Here is a 16,151-nt window from a genome sequence, read left to right on the forward strand (position 1 = left end):
GTTAGACAGTCTCCCACAGAGACTGGGAGATAGTAGTGCTATATCCTTCAATGTGTACATGTCAAAATAATGGTCTTCAGGTCTTTGAGAAAGAAATTTCTTTGCTTGTAATACTGGCAAGAGGCTGGGAGAAGTTTTACATGTATTTCAAAGGTAGGAAAAAAATTTACAATAGAAGGTTTTCTAAAGTAAATGCAATTAAGAAAAGTGAGGTAAGGGATTCTATAGTCAGGAAGAAACCTGTCTAAAATTTAGTGAAAGCTGAGGGAGCATTAGGTAGTCTTGGTCGTATCCTTCAGTGGAGCAGTATACCAATCTTGGAAGCTGCAAGAAAATTAGGACTGTGTTGTCAATACAACACTACAATATCCTGTGTTCAAGGAATGTGTTAGGCTTTAAGAAAAGTGGTTATTAGAACATATCCTTTTGAAGAGTTAAAATTCCAGAGAGAGGGAGGGCGAATAGAAGCGCTGTTACTATTTTTGTGGAAATTTCCATACACAAATTATAAACATGTAAGAGGAAAATGAACTTTTATTTCTGAATTTTAAACTTGAATTTTTATATTTCAGAATATTAGAAGATGAGAAATAAGCACTGAATAAGTAGAAAAAAGACACATATGATTGAGTTTTTATTAATTTAGGCCAAAGAACACAAATCAATGAACTATAATATGCAGGAAGAATACGAACTGCTTTATCTAAAAGTATATTTTAACATTTTTTTCTTTTGTATGTATCCATTCCAAAGAAAGGCTCATGTGACTTGGCATCTTTCTTCTACTACTTGAGTATATTTTGTCAGTAATAACAAGGAGGTGCTAATAGTTTGGCCCAAGTTCGGTAAAAAAGTAAACAACCATAATTTCACATCAAAAATTTCAAAGGTTAAAAGCATTTCTAGGCAATGGTTAGCAAACTCTTCTGTGCATTTTCATAAATTGAAGAATAGGCTAAACATAGATTGCTGGGACTCATCTCCAGAGTTTTTGATTCGGTGAATCTGAGCCCTACCATGTGCATTTCTAACAAGTTCTCAGGTAATTCTAAGACTGCTGCTTCATGAATTACACTTTGCTCTTGAAAATGTGACTGACTCTATCTATATAGGGGTTAGCAAGCATTTTCTCTAAAGGGCAACTGTTTCAGGTTTGCTGCCCAAGATGAAAAACTGGAAATAGGCACATAGACCAATGGAACAGAATAGAGAATCAGAAATAAACTCAAATATTTACAGAAAACTGATTTTTGACAAAGCAAACAAAAACATAAAGTGGAGAAAGCACACCCTTTTCAACAAATGGTGCTAGGATAATTGGCTAGCCACAAGTAGGAGAATGAAACCGGACCCTCATCTCTTACCTTATACGAAAATCAACTAAAGATGGATGAAAGACTTAAACCTAAGACCTGAAATTATAAAAATTCTAGAAGATGGCCAGGCTTAGTGGCTCACGCCTGTAATCCCAGCACTTTGGCAGGCTGAGGCGTGTGGATCATCTGAGGTCAGGAGTTCAAGACCAGCCTGGCCAAAATGGTGAAACCCCATCTTTACTAAAAATACAAAAATTAGCCAGTCATGGTGGCATGCACCTGTAATCCCAGCTACTCGGGAGGCTTAGGCAGGAGAATTTCTTGAACCCAGGAGGCGGAGGTTGCAGTGAGCTGAGATCACAACACCACTCCAGCCTGAAAGACAGAGCAAGACTCTGTCTCAAAAAAAAAAAAAATCTAGAAGATAACATTGGAAAAACCCTTCTAGTCATTTGCTTAGGCAATGATTTCATGACCAAGAACCCAAAAGCAAACGCAACAAAAATGAAGGTAATTAGCTGGGACCTAATTAAACTAAAGAGCTTTTGCACAGCAAAAGGAACCTTCAGCAGAGTAAACAGACAACCAACAGAGTGGGAGAAAATCTTCCCAATCTATACATCTGTCAAAGAACTAATACCCAGAATCTACAACTAACTCAAACAAATCGGTAAGAAAAAAACAAACAATCCCATCAAAAAGTGGGCTAAGGACATGAGTAGACAATTCTCTAAAGAAGATAAACAAATGGTCAACAAACATTTGAGAAAATGCTCAACATCACTAATTATCAGGGGAATGCAAATCAAAGCCACAATGTGATACCACCTTACTCCTGCAAGAATGGCCATAATCAAAAAATCAAAAAACAGTAGATGTAGGTATGGATGCAGTGAACAGGGAACAAGTGTTCCCTATACTGCTGGTGGGAACGTAAACTAATACAACCACTATATAAAACAGTGCAGAGATTCCTTAAAGAATTAAAGCAGAACTACCATTTGATTCAGCAATCCCACTACTGGGTATCTACCCCAAGGAAAAGTGGTCATTATTCGAGAAAGATACTTGCGCATGCATGTTTACAGCAGCACAATTCACAATTGCAAAATCATGGAACCAACCCAAATGCCCATCAATCAACGAGTGGATAAAGAAACTATGATATATGTATCATATATATATCATCTATTATATTAAATAGATGATAATATGTATCATATATATCATCTATTATATTAAATAGATGATATATGTATCATATATATCATCTATTATATTAAATAGATGATATATGTATCATATATATCATCTATTATATTAAATAGATGATATATGTATCATATATATCATCTATTATATTAAATAGATGATATATGTATCATATATATCATCTATTATATTAAATAGAAGATTATATATAATCTATTATATTAAATAGATGATACATATATCATATATCATATTTTACATTAAATAGATGATATCTATGAGATACATCATATATTAAATATATGTTATATTAAATATATGATATATATCATCTATTATATTGAATATATCATCTATGATATATTCCATGATATATATATCATATGATATATATCATAGATGATATCTATCATCTATATATCATCTATATATCATAGATGATATCTATCATCTATATATCATCTATATATCATAGATGATATCTATCATCTATATATCATCTATATATCATAGATGATATCTATCATCTATATATCATCTATATATCATAGATGATATCTATCATCTATATATCATCTATATATCATAGATGATATCTATCATCTATATATCATCTATATATCATAGATGATATCTATCATCTATATATCATCTATATATCATAGATGATATCTATCATCTATATATCATCTATATATCATAGATGATATCTATCATCTATATATCATCTATATATCATAGATGATATCTATCATCTATATATCATCTATATATCATAGATGATATCTATCATCTATATATCATAGATGATATCTATCATCTATATATCATCTATATATCATAGATGATATCTATCATCTATATATCATCTATATATCATAGATGATATCTATCATCTATATATCATAGATGATATCTATCATCTATATATCATCTATATATCATAGATGATATCTATCATCTATATATCATCTATATATCATAGATGATATCTATCATCTATATATCATCTATATATCATAGATGATATCTATCATCTATATATCATCTATATATCATAGATGATATCTATCATCTATATATCATCTATATATCATAGATGATATCTATCATCTATATATCATCTATATATCATAGATGATATCTATCATCTATATATCATCTATATATCATAGATGATATCTATCATCTATATATCATAGATGATATCTATCATCTATATATCATAGATGATATCTATCATCTATATATCATCTATATATCATAGATGACATCTATCATCTATATATCATAGATGATATCTATCATCTATATATCATAGATGATATCTATCATCTATATATCATCTATATATCATCGATGATATATATCATCTATATAGCATCGATGGTATATATCATCTATATAGCATCGATGATATATATCATCTATATAGCATCGATGATATATATCATCTATATAGCATCGATGATATATATCATCTATATAGCATCGATGATATATATCATCTATATAGCATCGATGATATATATCATCTATATAGCATCGATGATATATATCATCTATATAGCATCGATGATACATATCATATGATATATATATCATGGAATACTATGCAGCCATAAGAAGGAATGAATTAACAGCATTTGCAGTGACCTGGATGAGATTGGAGACTATTATTCTAAGTGAAGTAACTCAGGAATGGAAAACCAAACTCGTATGTTCTCACTGCTATGTGGGAGCTAAGTTATGAGGAAGTAGAGGCATAAGAATGATACAATGGACTTTGGGGACTTGGGGGAAGAATGAAAAGGGAGCAAGGAATAAAACACAACAAATATGGTGGTGCATTGTATACTGCTTGGGTGAAGGGTGCACCAAAATCTCACAAATCACCACTAAAGAACTTATGTAAACAAATACCACCTGTACCCCAATAACTTATGGAGAAATAAAAAAAAAGTAAAAAAAAGTAAAACTGAAGATATTATTTAGAGATTTAAATAGATGAGAGAAAACAAATTTCCACAAATTTTCAATTGACAAAAAATCAATATATGTTAATAATGACGGTGCACATTATCTTTTTGAATACAGATCAACTATGAGAAGAATTCTTATTCAACATTTTGATGGAGGTTCATCAAGCAAAGATTGATGATAAGATGATGTTCATCTTATCATCAAAATCAGTTATAGATGTTTATCTGTAAATACAATTCTTAATTCACAGGTTATATGAAAGAAGGGCCAAATTCTGTCCATGGCCTATAGTTTATTTTTGATCCCTGCTATGTATACAGTAACATTTAAAAAAATTATAGAGTCATAGATAAACATAAGAAGACACATAGAAAATCTAATCCAATTATTTCATGTTACAGGTTAAAAAATAAGATCCCAAGTGATGAAATAACTTGCTTAATTTTTTTAACCACAAATCTTTAACTTGATATAAAAGAATAAAAATGAAAAAAATGAGATTTTAAGACAGAATAAAAATGAAAATAAAATAAAATGAAAGAGAATAAAATGAAAAAGGAAAGATTTAGGCACATTTATTTAAGAGTTATCTATTGAGTGTATGCCATGTGCCAGTGATTTTTCAAGGAGCTGGTGGTATATCAGGAAACACATCAGAAAGTATGAGTCATGAATTTCAGCAAAAATTCAAATAAAAATTACTTCAACACTTCTATTTATTTTCAGACAATCAGTATTTGGGCATTAATTCAGGATATCTGGCAACATTACTGATTTGATGACATATTTCTTAGGTAAGGAAATCTCAGCCGGGCACGATGGCTCACTCCTGTAATCCCAGCACTTTGGGAGGCCCAGGTGGGCGGATCACGAGGTCAAGGGATCGAGACCAACCTGGCTAACATGGTGAAACCCTGTCTCTACTAAAAATACAAAAATTAGCTGGACATGGTGGCGGGTGCCTGTAGTCCCAAAAATCTGGGAGGCTGAGGCAGCAGAATCACTTGAACCAAGGAGGTGGAGGTTGCAGTGAGCCAAGATCGCTCCACTGTACTCCGGCATGGCCACAGAGCAAGACTCCGTCTCAAAAAAAAAAAAAAAGAAATAAAGAAATCTCACTAAAAGATAGCTCTTATGTAAGCTTGTGAGCTATTAGCTATTACATTCTATATTCAAGTTCCCTTATAGTTGGAAGGGTAGTACAAGTTGTACTCAAAGAAAGGTCAACGGACGTGATATTCCGGTAGTACCCAGAAGAGAATAATAACGTAATATTTTTCTTAATGGGAATTAGTTCACTGGCAATAGGCTAAAGATAAGGAAAAGGTAAACAATCCTTACTCTAGCTGTACAGTATTACCATAGATAAGTTTTTGGTGCTGATAACTATATTCAAACATTTTCTCCAACACTTTACAGTGTCAAGAAGATTAGAATCTAAATAACTGTAACTAAATAATAGTGATGTAATTAATGCAATGATCTTTTAATACCTAGAGTATTATCATTATTTTGTCAAGAAATAAACCAGTGATTCCTTCTCTAATTCAGCAATACAAATATCCCTGCATAAAAGTTTATATTACCTGGTGGAATTCTGATCTTAAAAGAGAACATAATAACTTTTATTATTTTTTTTGAGATGCAGTCTCGCTCTGTCGCCCAGGCTGTAGTGCAGTGGCACGATCTCTGCTTAGTGCAAGCTCTGCCTCCCAGGTTCATGCCATTCTCCTGCCTCAGCCTCCCGAGTAGCTTGGACTACAGGCGCCCGCTACCACGCCCGGCTAATTTTTTGTATTTTTAGTAGAGACAGAGTTTCACCATGTTAGCCAGGATGGTCTCAATCTCCTGACCTCGTGATCCGCCTGCCTCTGCCTCCCAAAGTGCTGGGATTACAGGCGTGAGCCACCGTGCCAGGCTGGAACATAATTTTTTGAAAAAAGAAAATAAAAAGTAGAATCTTAGTAGAAAGGTATTAAAAGACATTGCTTCACATGTAAGGTGTTGAAATGAGGGAACTGAAAAGTTTTGCCTCTCTGGGGCTTATTAAGAATAAAAAGAGTTCTATGCTTGGTTAAATAGTGTTATCATCAAAGGGCAAGTAGTAAGAAAGATTATGGTACTTTCACAAAAACAGTAAGATTTTTCTGTAGAGCTGTCTATGCAGACATTTATTGCTTGTCTTGATTAGATGGAACCTTATATCTCTGCATCTATGTACAAAAATAACTTAAATATTTCAGTTAGAGTAACCTAGACAATTATAAGCACATGGTGCATTTCACAACATCAATAATATCTTGTTAAACTAAATAACATCACCCCATCTCTGACCTCCACAGCACTACTGCTGGAAACAAAAAAGCCATCCTTCCTTAGTGAGGATTTTGGGGGTAAATAATATTGTCCCCGGGGTGCCCAAGAAAGTCCTCATTTTTGCTACTACACAATCTCTGCTTTTCCTGTATCTTCATCTTTCCTAGGATTACTGTAACATTTCCCGTTTTCCATATGAACATCAGCTGCGCAGCCATGAGAGCTCTTTCTGAAAATTAAATCACTCCTACAAATATTTCTAACGTTATCCTCTTAGGTAAAACTAACTCAGCTAGATTTCATGATGGATCTTAGAAACATGAGTTATTCTGAGTTACGAGTCAGGTTTACTCATCAGCTAACCGAGCTTTGTTACGCAAAACTCTCCATAGTTATGGGATTCTAACTCTTGCCTCAACCAAATTGAAATTTCCTTCATTAGACACATTCTCTGAGGGTGTAAAATTGAGTTGGCCAGACACTAGCCCTACCCTGCTGAAACAAAGGTACCTATTCCTGAGTTTCCTTATGAGATTTTCTTTGAAAAAAGAATCACATGGCTAAAAGGGGCTCTATATCTCAGATCTTGTTATTTATCCTTTTGCCGTGCTATGAATAGTGCTTAATTACCCTGCAGAGAGGGCATTGTTAAATTGTATCATTTAAAAACCATTGTAATTGGCTAAATGTATGCAAAAACACATCAGACAGGTCAAAATTGGTAGCTGTCATGTTTGTAAGAAACACATTTTCTGTTAAAGAAGAGTAGATGCCTTAAGAGGGTTTTGGGTGTGGAAACCAGGATATATGAAGATAACCATAATCCTCATAGTAAATCTGGCAATAAGGTCACATATACATATTTAGAGAGGGAGCAGAGTAACTCAGATAAGTAATATGAATGTCTCAGAGTCAAAGTGGAAATAATGAGATTATAAACATAATTAGAGTCTGTTTCCTTGTTTCGATAATGTGTTCATTCATTTGAAATACAAAAATCCATCATTCTCAGAAAACTATCTCAAGGACAAAAAACCAAACACCGCATGTACTCACTCATAGGTGGGAATTGAACAATGAGAACACATGGACACAGGAAGGGAAACATCACACACCGGGGACTGTTGTGGGGTGGGGGGAGGGGGGAGGGGTAGCATTAGGAGATATACCTAATGCTAAATGACGAGGTAAGGGTGCAGCACACCAACATGGCACATGTATACATATGTAACAAACCTGCACATTGTGCACATGTACCCTAAAACTTAAAGTATATAAAAAAAAGAAATACAGAAATCCCCAAGGAATAAGTAGAGACTAAATTCATTATATGTAAATAGATATATTTAGAATTTAAAAGTGTATATTTTCATTAAATGTTGCAAACATTTTTTTACCTACTCTTGAGTGAAAAACATGCATCTCTGTTCCAGACTTGATCCTCAATAGTACTTCTTTTCCAGAGTTTATACGCAGCACTGACTTCTCCATTTAATGCAGTATCCATAATCATACTCAACATCATCACAAAACGTTTTACATATTCCTCTCACTTTTTCGCATCTTTCAAATCTATACTTTGGTTCAAAATTGCTTCTGGCTGCAATCAAGAAAAATATCTAAAGTTATTAGTCTATTATTGATTTGTGGGTTTTCTTGCTAAAGAAAGACAAAAACTGTTCCAGTTATGAGATCATGTGTGTGCAAGTTGGAGACAATGGAACGTCAAGTTGTTTTGTAGCAGAATTTATGAATCATTTCAGAAAATGACTGAGCTACTAACATTATACTTGTACAAAATGTCTATGTCCTTATCTTGCAGCTCACATCCATACTAAACATCAGCTGGCTCAGTCTACAGTAACAATGAGAAAGTGACACACAATTTGGTACTTAATTATATGTATTTTTGTCAGACATTTGTTGTGATACTTTGTTATTGCAGCCAAAATATCAGCCCTTTTATAATAGTTATAATTTATTTTGATTCTTTATCTCCTTCCTATTTGAACATAGTGGTCACACAAATGGTAATCATAGAGAAACTAGAGAAGACTTCTAATGTACTAACTTCACTGATAGGGCAACTGATCGAGAGAACTCAAAACTAAAGTACTTTAGATCTACATAGAGAAACACAATTTTGTCATACACTGCATATCTAGCAAAAAGTGGAGCCTCACATTAGTATTCTGTTATAGATTCTTGTGAACCATTTAAGACAATGAAAAGAAAGATGTTCTGAGATTCCAAAATCACAGTTTTATATTCATACATTAAACTATAGTAAATGGAGGTAAATTATTTTGTTACTTTAAAGTTTTATTGTTCCTAGTGATACAACTGTACTCTGAAAATGCCTTTAGAGTGGAAAAGAGACTTTGGAGTCAGGCATATTTTTATTTTTCAATTTTGTCAATGTACTTACCTATCTTTGGTCAGTCATTCTACCTTTCTGGATGATATAATCAACATAATTGTCAGAAATATATTTTGAGTATTAAATGTTGTTATGTGTGCATATATGTGTCAGGAAAAAATGAGGCAAAATAATTTCGTTAAAATTTAGAGAATGAATTGAATTGAAGTCAGATTTAAATTATGTAATATCTGTTAATAGAACCTAATTGTCTACATAGAATCGAATTGGAATTTAGAAAATTGTTTCATTTCAACTCAAAATGGTAGGCAATTATTTTAGTACCTAGTATTCACCAGGCATTAGGTTCCGAAGCAGAGAAAAACTAGAGAAGATCTCTAAAGCACTTACTTATTGCCCTTAATGAAGTTGGTAGAAAATAATTAAACGTAAGATGGAAGAGACTGTCAGGTGGATTTTGACATGTTAAAATATATATATATATATATATATAGACATACATAGACATATATATAGACATACATAGACATATATATAAGACATATATATGACATATAAATATATATATTTGACATGTAAATTATATATTTTTGATGTATATATATATTTTTTTAGTGAATGGTAAACTAATGTATAATGACAGAATCCCTACCTTTGGTGAATTTTAGTGAAATCTGAAGTCATTTCAGAGACATGTTTGATATAATTTAAAGTCAGGAAGACAATGATGCATAATTGCATACACTTTTTGTAACTGTTGCTAGAATAGAAACTTTTTAAGCCAATCAACATTCCTGAGCCATTATATTTTGTCAACTCTAAAACCACCAAGTCTATGGTGGTTTTTAAGATATATTCAAATTAGAAAAAAGTATAGACATAGAAATAATAGTAATATTTAAAATGTACTAATTTTGTTCTGACTTTCTAATTATTTTAAAGAATAAGAATGTTTTGAGTTATGAGGAAATCTATAGAACCATATAAAAACAAAAAGCATTCATTGTAAAATTAGTTCTATTGCTTATAATTTATTTGCAAATTATGGCTCACTATAGAATCAAAGGTTTGCCATGTGTAAATTATGAATGAAAATAACATCTCTTTGTATTGTTATGAAAATTGATACATATCAATTTATAATACATATAGATAAATATTGATATATATATCAATATATAAAAACAATTTTAAGGTGTTGAATGCTATACAAATGTCATCTATAAGTGCATGAGTATTTATGTGATATGAAACTGGGTGATACATACCACATAAAAACAAATTGTTTGGAGGAAAGATGCATAGTATCTCTTTCACTCACTTATACTTCCGCACATTTTGTACATCACTGGAGAAATTGAGCCCATGATAACTATTTTTCATAAAAAGAGACATTCAAATGCTAGTTTGGGGCCTTAGTCAGGAGAATATATTCCAGAAGGTTTCCGGGAGTCTCATCAAGAGTGAGGTACCACAAATAGAGTGGGAATATGCTGTGGACATCAACACAATCCTGCATACACACAGATGGGGACAAATCTGTTCAAAAGCTAGAACTTAAAAGCGCAGTGGTCTCCATGACTCAATGTTAGTTTTTCCAAATGGTATGCGGAGTTTTTCACTCTCTCAAGGGAAGTGTCTGGCATATATCTCTCCACCTCCTCACAAATAACATCTCTGAGGGTGACTGCTTCACCTACCTCATGATGCTCCTGGAAATGTCATCCATAAGTGCAGAGTTGAAAGTAGAGGGAGGCAGTGTTGAAAGTAAAAAGAGTTATGTTTTGGAAGATATTTGCTCTTGCTGGATAGAAGTTGAAGTCAAGGCAGAAGCAAGGCTGTGGGTCAGTTGAAAGTTTGAAAAGGTATGATCTTTCAAAATCAGATAGAATTAAGTTTCATGACTGGATATTTTATTTGTCATTTAGCTATATAGGACAAATGATTTAGATCACTGGATTTCAGTTTCCTTATTAAATTGAGGTTTTATTGAAATTTCAAAAGATATAATGGGATAAAATATGCAGGCTGCTCTTATAGTGTTAAAAAATTAATAAGCCTTCAAACTCAGGTTATTCTCATTTCCTTTGTCTTTATTTGCCTTTTGGATTTCACACCAAAACCTTATAAAGCCTTACCCTAAGTGGAGCACTGTTACTCATTGTTTATGCCCTGCTATCACATTGTTACTAGTGTTTAATTCCTGCTATGGCTTTTTGCTATAGTTAAACCACAAACTTCTCATCTTAAAGTTACAGTAGGCCAGGCCCACTATATACCTCATTCACTGATTTATTTCAGCACATAGCAAAATGCTTGAAACAAATTACTCAATAAATAAGATAAATAACTGAAAAAAAAGAGCGAGTGAATGCATATGTTATTACAGATAGGGACCTAATTCATATTATATAATAAAAAACTCCCTATGTTTTATTACATGTTATTCATCAGTTATTTCCTGTCAACTTAGCAAGTGACTTAGGCCCTATATTTGCAGTTTCCTTAACTGAAAAATGCATTTAATAATACTTCAGAGGGTTGTGTGGCAATCAAATGAGATAATACATAAGGAAAAATTGTTTGGCCCATAATTTTATGAAGTAAGTTTTCATTGTCACTGTAAATGAGTTATTTATAGATTTATGGCAGATTAAAATAATCTTTTCTTAATTTACATATTTTTCTCTACCTTTACTGTTAAATGAAGAGAATGCTCTTTTTGTGATTTATACAACACACATTTAGTCAGCAAATATGTTGTGCTTGGTCCTGTGCTAGGTGGGGACAAAGATAAATAAAATATTTAAGCTCTTCACCTTCAAAAGACAACTATTATTTGTTGGGAGATGATGACATAGATGAGAAAAAAAATGCATCACTTTTAAAGGCAATTCTGAGATATAAGCAAAATGTCCTTGCATCACAAAATAAAGAGTTGTAAACTCTTCCTGGAATAGTCTATTTTTACTATTACTATTTTAACTGCTACTACCACTGCCACTATTAATAGCTATGTTTTATTAAATGTTCACTAGGTTTCAGATTCTTTTCTAAGCCAGTTATATTTATTTTTGGATTTATTCCTCCAATAACTCTTCCCATTTCATACATAAAGATAGTTGAATTCAACTCTGCCTAAGGTTTCAGAGGGAGTAGGAGAGCAAGTAGCAAACAAAGCTAGGTTTGTTGGACTCAAAAGCAATATATGCTTCATTGCTTCACTGAGGAGATGACAGGTGGCTGGATCTTTAAAAGATAAAAGCATATTTTCCTGAAATTGTGGAGAAGGTCTTACAAGCAAAAAGATTTATCCTAAACATAGACACTATGTTTTGAAGAATGTGTGATCTATGCAGAATGGTATGACCTTTTAGCACAATAGAAATTATATGGATGTGAACTTTAGAAAATCAAACTGTGCACAGGTGGCAAAAGGCCCTACTAAGCTAAGGAGTTGAATATTATCATGAATGGAGTGGTAAAACTGATGAGATTTTAAGCATATTTTCAATTTTTTTCTCTTTTAAGGGAGGAAATAGAGAAATTTTTGTAGCAGGAAATCTATGTCGAAGTTTATTAAAACAGTCTAAATAAGAAATGATGAATAAGATAATTAAGTTAATGAAACTTGAAAATAGAGAGGAGAAAGTGAACCTAGAAGATATTTCTGAATGAGACATAGCCCAATAGATAAGTTTTGGATTTGCGGGGAAAGGAACCTGGGACATAGAGAAGCAATGACCAGAAGTGTTTTAGCTTGTAAGACTGCGTGACTGATTACGAAATGACAATGTTTTGGCCTTTAGGATGTATGTTTGATATTGAAACAGAATAAAAGACATGGAACAGATTTTAGCCCTTGCGAGTAATATGATTTCATTTTGGACAAATTATGATTAAGGAATTTGGAGGCTATCCAGTAGGTTCGGTAAGTAGTAATAAATACTGTTTTGTAGTTTAAGACGGAGGTTGAGAAAAAGACTTGATAGGAGAAGTCATTGGCATTAACAAGATAATATAGACAAAGCACATCAAAATAAGAGGAAAAGGGATTCAGGGACAACACATTGGAGGCCATTGACATTTAGAAGACTATCAAAATAGATAATTCAATTAATAATTGTAAAATAGCAGTCTATTCTAGCATGTGTTCAGAAGTCCAGCAAGATAAATAATTAAAATAAACCTTTGAGTTTGCTTTAGGAAAACATATATAACATGAGCAAGAAGAGTTTCAGTTAATTGGTGTGAGTGAATTTATGGTGGGAAGAGTGTAAAAGAGTTAATGAAGTGGAGGCTATGGGTCTAAGATTCTTTTCAAGAAATTCGATGAAGAAGAGAATAAGGCAGATTAGAAAGTGGCTTGAAGAAAAATTAAGAACAAAATAAGGGAGGAGTTTTGTAAGATGAAAGAGACTTGAGAAAATGTGTGTTTACTAATTAGAACCATATAAGGTTGGTAAAATTTTTAAGAATATTTGATTTACAAAATGGCAAAGTCATATGTGTTCAAACATATAAGAAGAAATGAAATATTCAACAAATGACGGGAAAAAGATGTTGGAAATAGGACAGTTGTGAAGAATACCTACAGCCTACTCAACTTACTCCTTGAAAACACCTTTACAAATTCTCAGCTCTCCTCCCAATTTCAAAACATCCTTCCTGTCTTCACTCTCAGCTAATGATCTTGCCCCCTTCAATTCAATGATCGAATTGAAGATTCCTGAGACTCTCCACAGACTTTCAGCACCAAATTAACCTGCCAATCAGCAACTGCATCTATGTATTCTACCCCTCCTGCTTATGAATGAAGAAAGCATCCCCATGCTCTAATGAAGGGCTAGTCCCTCAATCTCTGCATTAGATGTCATCCTGTCTTGCCAACTCAAAAGATTACTGTCTCCACTCTCATTTTCTGTCTCTTTTCTTAACCACTTGCTAAATCTATTTGATATGACAAACTCTACATGTCCAAAATTGGATCAATCGTCCAACCAAAATTTGTTACACCTAATATCCTTCCCATTTTAGTCAATGGCACAGCTCAATCTTTCCAATTGCTCAGACAAGAAATCTTGGAGTCATTATTGACCCCTCTGTCTGCCATAGCCAAAATTTAATCCCTCATGAAATCTAGCTAGCTCTACCTTTAACAGATCCAGAATTCTACATCCATTCCTCATTGTTTGTATTATTATGGACTTAGCTTCTATAATTTACCACCTATATTATTTACTACTTATATTATTTTTATAACTTCGAGAGACCTTTACAATATTCAAATTATGTCTCTCCCCTGGCTAAAACCCTTTGAATTGCTCTGAGAATAAAAGTCACGATCTTTTCTAGCTCCTAAAAATCCCTGGGTAATCAATTTGTCAAGATAGTTTCTCTCCAACTTCCTCTCCCAGGACTCACCTCCTCAGTTATTCTTTTCCAGCAATTCTTTCTTCCCAGGTGTTCCCCACACATTCCAGGTATGCTCTTATGAACACTTTTTTCAGCCTTTACAATAGGGCTGTATGACAAATCATGTTTAAAATTACTATAGCCCAGGATTGTGGGCCACTACACTCTGTTTCCTTTTCTCTAACACTTATTGCCTTGTAATATAATAGATAATTTGCTTATTTCTTTTATTTACTGTTTATATTTGTATCCACTCACTATACTATGAGCTCCATAAAAACAGACAACATTGTTAGTTTTGTTTTTTTATGTGTCCCAGTTATATTGTACTCTGACACATAGTAGGTGTTCAATAGATATTTATTGAATTGGTAAATAAATGAGGGAGAATATATTGAATGTAGTTTAACCTGTTTATTATCCATATTACAAATTGACATTGATCTTTTTGGAAGAATATTCCATGCTTTATTCATTTGTGAACTCTATCAAATTGAATATTACTTAAAAATCAGTTTGTAGTCAATCAATATCAGTTCCTTAAGCCAGGAGCTATAATTTTTCAATCTCCAAATCCAAAACCCATGACATTAAGCCTGGGAAGAAGTAACCCACTTATGAAAAGTTGCCTGAATAAGTACATTGCTAATTGGAATTAGATTTTGTTCTTGCCCAAGGATATTGAGGTAAAATAAATACTGATATAGGTTGGGTTTGAATACATGATATCAGGTAGGAGTCTAATTTCTCTCTTCCTAGTTCACGTGAGAATTTGACGGTGATAAATCTAATTTCAATATAATGCTTTTAATTGATTCATATGGGTATTGAACTACCAAATAACAGCAAAAATTTCCAACACTTGGTGGCATCTATTTTATCAGAGTCACTGCTCAAGACTCACAAGAAACTAAATATGAAGGAAAATACATAGTGTCATGAAAATTTCTATTGTGGGCCATAAGAGGGAAAAATATAAAACCTAAGTTTTTTAGAACGAATTAGTTTAACATTATCTAGTTCTTTTGTAAGTTCATACAATAAAAATTACAATGTATCAGCAAGAAAATCACCAGAAATATTTCCATTTTTAAGCATTTTTTTGCCTTCCTTTTGTTAATAAATTACAAACTTAGACAAATGTAAATTCTGGGGGCAGAATAATTAGTAACACCTTTATCTTTTTAAGAAAGCAGGCTTAAGAACTTCATCAAAAGGGTTTCTAGAGTTTTCAGTCTTTTTTCACACAGAAAACACTTAAAAGATTTCCTCAGGAAAAAAAAATATTAATTTTGTGGTTGATGCACGTAGGTTCACATTCTCCTTCAATTTTCTTAAATTTGTCCCTTGAGCTGAAGGCAGAGGCTGGTGGCTTAAATGTATTGAACACAAGTAAAGGCCATCTTAGAAATTTAGATGGTTTTCGTGCTCTCTGTCAAGCACTGAAAGATGCAGGGTACACCAGGAGTTTTAGCACAGCCTAGTTTTTGTGCAGAGATGCCTCACATGTTTTTTAGAAAATCTCTCAT

General features: G+C 32.8%; 1 protein-coding gene across 1 annotated transcript; it reads right to left on the reverse strand.

The window, feature by feature from the left end:
- Positions 1-8,293: 8,293 nt before the first annotated feature.
- LOC129144367 (beta-defensin 110-like) lies at positions 8,294-11,369 on the reverse strand. The gene is made up of 2 exons (XM_054686564.1): positions 11,346-11,369; positions 8,294-8,446 (listed from the first exon to the last, which is right to left on the reverse strand). Exons 1-2 carry the CDS (start codon positions 11,367-11,369, stop codon positions 8,294-8,296), a joined length of 177 nt encoding a protein of 58 aa, XP_054542539.1.
- Between the last annotated feature and the right edge of the window lie 4,782 nt (positions 11,370-16,151).

The sequence above is a fragment of the Pan troglodytes genome, chromosome 5 (genome assembly GCF_028858775.2).
Source record: "Pan troglodytes isolate AG18354 chromosome 5, NHGRI_mPanTro3-v2.0_pri, whole genome shotgun sequence".
NCBI lineage: Eukaryota > Metazoa > Chordata > Mammalia > Primates > Hominidae > Pan > Pan troglodytes.

Coding starts and splice junctions, on each gene's coding strand:
- LOC129144367 (XM_054686564.1), bottom strand. CDS start 11,369: ATGAGTAACAGTGCTCCACTTAGG. Junction 8,447..11,345: donor GTAACAGTGCTCCACTTAGG/GTAAGGCTTTAT, acceptor TAATAACTTTAG/ATATTTTTCTTGATTGCAGC.